The following is a 7351-nucleotide window of genomic DNA, read 5'->3' as shown; positions in this document are numbered from 1 at the left end:
CTGATGTAGCCCTTCCTTGGTCCTGTAAATTTTTTTGACCATCATTCACAAAAAGCATCATAGTTTTTAAAATGATCAATATATTATTACTACTATAACTAGCAAGGCAAGGCAATTTTGTTGAGTTGAATGATCTAAGTGTGCTAATAAAGTCTATTCTTGCTGTATAAAAATACAAACATGACCAATCTCAAGTGGCATGACACGCAATTAAACATTCTAGGAGGGCAGATTAGCAAAAAAAAAACTAGAGTACACGTGGAGCGTCTTCTCTCCCCAGTCCGTCCGTCTGATCTGCCCGTTCGTCGTCGCCGTCCCGCCCCTTGGCCCGCCGCAACGGCCAGCGTCCCTTTGAGAGCCTCCCCCACCATTAAACTATTCCCTCTACTCGCTCCCTCTCCTATAAGCGCCGCCTGTGGGGAGAGGCCATGACTTCAGGTTCTCGTCGCGACCCCGCAGCTCCCCCCAAACCCTTCCGAGTTCTGATTCGCCGCCCGTTGGTCAGTTTTTTCCTTGGAGGTGGCTCTAGCTCTCCGGCGAAAGGCGGCGCAGATGGCTTCCGCGGCGGCAGCGGCGGCGGCGGGGATGGGGTGCTACTCGCAGACGTCCTGGGCGCTGCGACGCCTTGGCGCCGGAGGCGGCGCCCTCGCATCGGCGGCCACCCGCAGGAGGAACTGCTCCGTCGCGGCCGCCGTCTTTGACAACCAGAACCGCGAGTGGGTGCTCCCTCCCTCTTACCCCCTAGGCCAGGCTCTCTTGATCCGAGTCCGGCTGCTTCAGTCCTTGTCCTCTGCCAAGCCTGTCCCTACTTACGGTTCATGTATCGACCATCTGCAGGTACGTGATCGTGGGCGGCGGGAACGCGGCGGGCTACGCGGCCAGGACGTTCGTCGAGCATGGCATGGCCGACGGCCGCCTCTGCATCGTCTCCAAAGAGGTAATGCCCATCGCGCATCAGTTAATTAATTACACAAGTGGATTCTTCATTGTTATTCCCTGCCCAGCGCATAATTTTGTTCTGTAATTGCTATTCCATCCGTTCACTATTATAAGATGTTCTAACTTTTTTTCTGAATCAGATGTATATAGACAAGTTTTACTGTTTTTGTTCACTCATTTCAGTCCCTACGTAGTCCATATTGAAATATCCAAAACATCTTATAATAATGAACGGAGGGAGTATAATATGTGGACGTACTAGAAACTACCAGTACTTCCACATTTTTCTTTTGAGCCTATGTGTGCTGATTTCTGATGGTGTGTGCTTGTTGTGGTGCAGGCTGTTCCACCATACGAGCGACCGGCACTGACCAAAGGCTATCTGTTTCCACCAGAAAAGAAGCCGGCACGCCTACCTGTAAGTACTTTGGAGTTTGGACAATTTAACAACAGGAAGTGACAGTAGTGATAGTCTGTTGATTTGGGATTACCAATCTTTTTAACCTCTTTCTCTGTTGAGCATTCTTGACGTAATAATGGACAGAAATTTACTTAAGTCATCACCATGTCATTTGTTCCGACTTGAGTGAAATCTACTCCAATATGTAAACATTACACTGTCATCATTTGTTGCTATCCGTGAATTAGCATTCTTTTAGCTTATATGGTACATTGGTGTCCTGCATAGTTCAGCATCAAGATAAAATCTGCAAATGCAGGCATGCAGCCTTAAAACTCGAATGTTTCTCTTGTGGCAGGGATTCCATACCTGTGTTGGATCTGGTGGCCAGAGGCAGACTGCTGAATGGTACAAGGAGAATGGCATAGAGGTAGTTATGAACTTGATGCTACTGTCCTTTTTTTGTTTAGTGTGTTGCATAATAATACAAGAATCCCCTTGGTCTGAAACCATTTCTCCTTTCTGAAAGGTGCTGTATGAGGATCCAGTTGAAGCATTTGATGGCAAAACACAGACCTTGAAAACTTCATCAGGGAAAATTCTGAAGTATGGGTCACTTATCATTTCTACTGGTTGTGCAGCTGCAAGGTATATCACAATCCATTATGCATATATTAGTAGTGGTTTTAATGTGGAAAACCAGATTGTAATATCCTTACCAAGTTACCATGATACCAATTCCTGCTATAACTTTGTGCTCCTAAGAGGCAAGGTAAATAAAATTCCCACGCTTTTGCAATGATGCAATAAACTGAACAAGTAGATATAGAAGCCTTGTACATTTCACATGGTTTTCATGAATTTCGTCATTGCTTATTCGTGCTTGTAATGTTGATGCTTGTTTCAGACTACCTGAGAAAATTGGAGGAGACTTACCTGGAGTTCACTATATACGTGATGTTGCTGATGCTGATTCTCTAGTATCTTCATTGGTATGCTCAGTACAAAAATAACGATAGATGTTTCTCATGTACTAAAATAGGTTTCTCTCGTGCGACATGACAATAGTGATCTAAAATTATTCCTTGTTTTGTATATTCACACTTTTAACTTTTCTGCTGAACTGATATTTGGGTTAATTTGGTAGGGAAAAGCAAAGAAAATTGTTGTTATTGGTGGGGGCTATATTGGCATGGAGGTGGCTGCTGCAGCTTGTGGCTGGAATCTTGACACAACTGTAACGACACTATCTTATTTTCTTCAGTTCTGATATATCTGAAGCATGTTTTTATTCTCTTTATGCATTGCAAGTGCCAGTTGTATAACTAAAATTGCTTTGTATATAGATAATATTCCCAGAAGATCACATAATGCCAAGATTGTTTACGCCTTCCCTTGCTAAGAAGTATGAGGAACTGTATGAGCAAAATGGCGTTAAATTCGTAAAGGTGACAGAGTTCCACCAATCCGTTAACATCATTTGTTTGTCTTGATTTTTCCTACTATATCATGTTGAATGTGTATATTTATGGTATCCAGGGAGCTCTTATTGACAAACTTGATGCTGGCTCTGATGGAAGGGTGTCTTCAGCTATACTTAAAGATGGTTCTGTTGTTGAAGCTGATACAGTTACGATCTTTATTTTCTCAACACGTTCTTATGCTGCAGTACCAAATCCTAAACCATGAAAATCATCGAGATTCCTGCATTTGAGTTCCCACTGTTGGTCTTGGCCTTATTAAGAGCACCCGTTATATTAGATTATTTAATGACAAGATTATGACCACTTAGATCCACTTGATATTATGTTTGAAAGGCATTTGATAATAACCAACTTATCTTTGAAATCCTCTTAGTAGAAAGCATGTAGACAACCTAATTCCTCAGAAGTGAAGTAGAGTCTATGATAGGTGTCTATCCTTCTACTCCCTCCGTTCTAAATTACTCGTCGCAGAAATGGATGTATCTAGAACTAAAATACATCTAGATACATCCATACCTGCGACAAGTAATTCGGAACGGAGGGAGTACATTTTATGGTTAGCTAATAAACTAGACTGACAAGCAAAGTCCTAAATTCTGGAAACCAGTAAGTTCTGGTGTGTGATGGGTAGAAAATGCCGAGTTTTCAGTATGGAGGTTTCATGGTAATGCTGATGGTGGTGGCTCTAGTGGAGGGGAAGAGAGGGGGAGAATGAGGAAGTCTTTTAAATCTTTGATTAGGAAACCAACTTGATTTCTCAAGAATCAGACTCAGTATTGTTCTCGCTGTCCACAAACTAATCTGCTTAGAAACCCTGCTGGTCGTGGTTGGATATTGTTGGCGCCAGCCTCTGTTTGGTGAACGGTAGTATTAGCCCAAAATGTGTGTCGTGATCAAATGTCTGCTGAGGCAACAGAAGTTACATACAGTTTATTATATTATCAGTAGGAGCATCAGCTACTATTTATTATATTTGATATTATCTTCTTATGTACGTATTCTTAAACTACTGAAACCGTATGGATTCATATCATGAGATCTTCTTATGTTGACATTACAATGTAATGCAGGTTATTGTTGGTATAGGAGCAAAACCATCTGTCAGCCCCTTCGAAGCTGTGGGAGTTAACATCGAAGTTGGTGGAATAGAGGTTTGTTCCATCCAGAAGTTAATGAACCTTATTTGATTTGACTATACTCTGCAGTATGATGTATGTTAGTAGCATGGGTCATTATTGTTCTCTATTGGACACCAAGTTGTGGTTTTACCCTCTCTAGTTGCTTGAAGGTTTAAGGGACTGCTTGCTTTGTCATTTTGTACCTGTAGTAGTGATAAGATTAGATGTATTTATTAATTATAACAATGCATAAAGTAAATTAGATGATTTTTCCAGTTAGACCTTTGATATCAATTTAGTGATTCAGCTCTGTCACCTCTACTGTCATTACACTTTCCTTGTAAAAGATGTGCTGCTGTCTGAATTTTGTCACCCTTAGATGATCTGTTGGTTCTTCTTTGTAGGTTGATTCCATGTTTAGAACAAGTATACCTAGCATCTTTGCTATTGGAGATGTGGCAGCTTTTCCGCTCAAGGTAGGTTTCTGTGCATTTATCTCAAATAAGGAAATGTTGGATCCCAGAATACAACTTTCTGTGAGCTTTTCTACAGATGTATGATAGAATAGCTCGAGTGGAGCATGTGGATCATGCCAGAAAGTCTGCACAACATTGTATAGAAACACTGTTAACATCCCAGGCAAAAGCGTAAGTTAATGGTTATAAGGTGTATCTATCAGTTTACCTACTGGTGCTGTGCTTGATTTGCCATCTCTGATGTAGGTATGACTACCTTCCGTATTTCTATTCTCGAGTTTTTGAGTATGAAGGAAGCTCCAGGAAAATTTGGTGGCAATTCTACGGAGATAACGGTATGGTTGCCCCTTTCCAATTTCTACCTTATAATGTTGATCCTTGTTATTGAACATCAATAATCACAAAATCTGTGTCCTCTCTTGTTCACTACGCAGTTGGTGAAACAATTGAAGTAGGGAACTTTGATCCTAAAATTGCTACCTTCTGGATCGACTCTGGTAATTGTTGTTTTCAATATTTATCATTACTCTCAGTTGGACTTCTTTATGACAATCTTTTACCTTGTTATATCTTGCAGATAGTCGATTGAAGGGTGTTTTCCTTGAGAGTGGAACCCCAGAGGTAATAAAATGCGGACAACACCTTCAACATGGCAATATCTTCTTGCAACTTCTACTGGACTTAATACCGAGATAGTAGCCATTTAAATGATAGCACATATGCCTTGCCATGACCCTTATTCACACACACACACACACACAAAAACTTGCGATGGCCTTCTTTTCTGTGGAAAGAGTTTATTAATCAGTTTAAGTTACAATCATGCTAAATAATTGAGAGGACAAAAAATCTCTAGTCTTGAAGAGAAATCTTGCCATGACCAAAGAACTTGCAATTCCTATTGTATTTCAATTCTGGACTTCATTTATAAGAACCATTCCGGATTCCTAACAACATCTCTGCAATATTTCAGGAATTCTCGCTTCTTCCAAAGCTCGCGAGATCACAGCCCATTGTCGACAAAGCTAAGCTCAAGAGTGCGACTTCAGTCGAAGATGCATTAGAGATCGCGAGAAGCTCTCTTTAGTCTGGCTCTTTTGTTTAACTAGTTGTCAACACATATGGCCTCTTCAGTTTGGGACTGCAGCTTATTTTGAAAAGTCAGGACTACGATGACAATAATGCGGCCATAGTATCCGTTCTATGCGGGGTTTGTAATTTTCCTAGATGCCCCTCAGTCGCCATTTTCTAGCTTGGCATAAACTTTGACCACCCTTTTGAGGGGTTGAGGAAGATATGATGGAATGGGAATATTTTCTTTTGCAGGTTTGAACATTGGGTGGTATAAACTATAGGCACATTAATAAAACTTATGATCATCCGCCATTTTCTAGCTTGAAATAAACTTTGACCATCCATTGAGGGGTTGAGGAGGATAATGATGGTATGGAAACATTTATTTTGCAGTTTGAAGTTTGAACAATGGATTCCATATGCTAATTAAAGAAACTTATGATCATTTCGATTTAAATCATGTATCTTATTCATGTTTTACCGGGAGTTCTTGAGTTCTCAGTGCAGATCTTGGAAAACTTTCGTGAGGTCTACTGTTTCTCATGAAATACACAAGAATTCTCTTGGTGTGGTCATCCAATTTTCTGAAGAGTACTCTTTTCTGAACATGTTGGAAGTGGAAAGGTTTGTCAGCATTGTCTATACAGATGAAAATTTGTGACCCTTGGGGTACCCGTTCCCTCAATTCAACAGACTATTGAAATTTCAGTTCACCTGGTTGAACGAAAGGATTGTACCCATTTGCACCCCTTATTGTTAAGGATGGCATTGGGTAGGGTCCGGTGTGGGTACAAAATTCCATACCCATGCCATCTTTCTCATGGTTATAGAAAATCCTACTCATACCCTATCCATCAAGCGCTCATGGGCAATGGATAAAATTCCATATCCATGCCATCTTTCTCATGGTCATAGAAAATCCTATTCATACCCTATCCATCGAGCGCCCATGGACAATGGGTATCCATGTTCGGCGGGCACCCATCGGACGCATCAGCACAATGATGAAGGGTGGCGGTGTAGTTGCCGACTCCTTGTATGGTGGAGACACTAGTGAGTGGTTCCTATAGTTGGGGAATTGGTGATCGGGAGAATGGAGCATGGCCGTTCCTATGGTTGGGGAATTGGTGATCGGGAGAAGAGGAGAATGGGGCGTGGTACAATCGGGAGGGTGCGAGTAGGAGGTGGAGATTGACTGTGATCTTGTCGTTTCAGACTTCATCTTATTTACTGAGCCTACATCATTCGACGACATTTTTAATCCACTATTTTTTTAGAAAAAAAAAACCATAAGCTTATTGGTTCAAATTTATCTATACCAATATAAAAAAACCAAAAGGGCAAATTCAATTAATCTCGGCCATCAAATCATGTCAATCAAACGACCTAGACTGCTTCAATGACGAACGCTCAACACGTTTAGCGGCAGTTAATTTCATGTCAAATATAGTGCTAATCATATAATAACACGCAATTAATATCTTACTTAATATTCGCATGCATTTAATATACTTTCAAATTAACATACATTGCACGTACACAATGACTAGTATGGTAAGAAAATGGATACAAAGGTAGAAACAATCAAACAACACAAACATCATATACCACCTCCACCTTCAAGGCTTCAACCATATTTGATGGTAGTGTTGCCGACCATTCGAATATGCTTTTACCAACCAATGAAATGTTTTCCCTGAGAAATCGACCGGGAGAATATTGTTCAAATTTCCCCCGCTACGGCCACCGCCACCGTTTGACACACGGGCAATAGATTTGATCTTTAATCTATGAGATGACACTCTTGCAAGCTCCCCCTTCCAACACTTACACACACCCACACGCACGTGCGCGCCCACC

At 41.2% G+C, this 7351-nt stretch overlaps 1 protein-coding gene across 2 annotated transcripts; it reads left to right on the top strand.

Annotated features, from left to right (window-relative positions):
* Positions 1 to 200: 200 nt before the first annotated feature.
* LOC109761648 (monodehydroascorbate reductase 5, chlorplastic) lies at positions 201 to 5803 on the top strand. 2 transcript variants are annotated; one of them, XM_020320467.4, is made up of 17 exons: positions 201 to 438; positions 530 to 716; positions 838 to 937; positions 1280 to 1357; positions 1698 to 1769; positions 1869 to 1987; positions 2247 to 2331; positions 2487 to 2576; positions 2686 to 2787; positions 2879 to 2968; positions 3894 to 3974; positions 4346 to 4417; positions 4494 to 4588; positions 4664 to 4752; positions 4852 to 4914; positions 4995 to 5038; positions 5391 to 5803. In XM_020320467.4, the coding sequence occupies exons 1-17, from the start codon at positions 429 to 431 to the stop codon at positions 5502 to 5504; spliced, it is 1491 nt and encodes a 496-aa protein (XP_020176056.1). In that variant the 5' UTR covers positions 201 to 428; the 3' UTR covers positions 5505 to 5803. The 2 variants fall into 2 exon arrangements, with proteins under 2 accessions (XP_020176056.1, XP_020176055.1); XM_020320466.4 differs by having other exon boundaries at positions 280 to 438; positions 506 to 716.
* Positions 5804 to 7351: the final 1548 nt, after the last annotated feature.

Source organism: Aegilops tauschii, chromosome 7 (assembly GCF_002575655.3).
Source record: "Aegilops tauschii subsp. strangulata cultivar AL8/78 chromosome 7, Aet v6.0, whole genome shotgun sequence".
Lineage (NCBI taxonomy): Eukaryota > Viridiplantae > Streptophyta > Magnoliopsida > Poales > Poaceae > Aegilops > Aegilops tauschii.
Note: the sequence above shows the minus strand (reverse complement) of the source record. Positions and strands in the feature narration are given on the sequence as shown.

Coding starts and splice junctions, on each gene's coding strand:
- LOC109761648 (XM_020320466.4), top strand. Junction 2,788..2,878: donor ATGGCGTTAAATTCGTAAAG/GTGACAGAGTTC, acceptor TATGGTATCCAG/GGAGCTCTTATTGACAAACT. Junction 4,915..4,994: donor TACCTTCTGGATCGACTCTG/GTAATTGTTGTT, acceptor TATATCTTGCAG/ATAGTCGATTGAAGGGTGTT.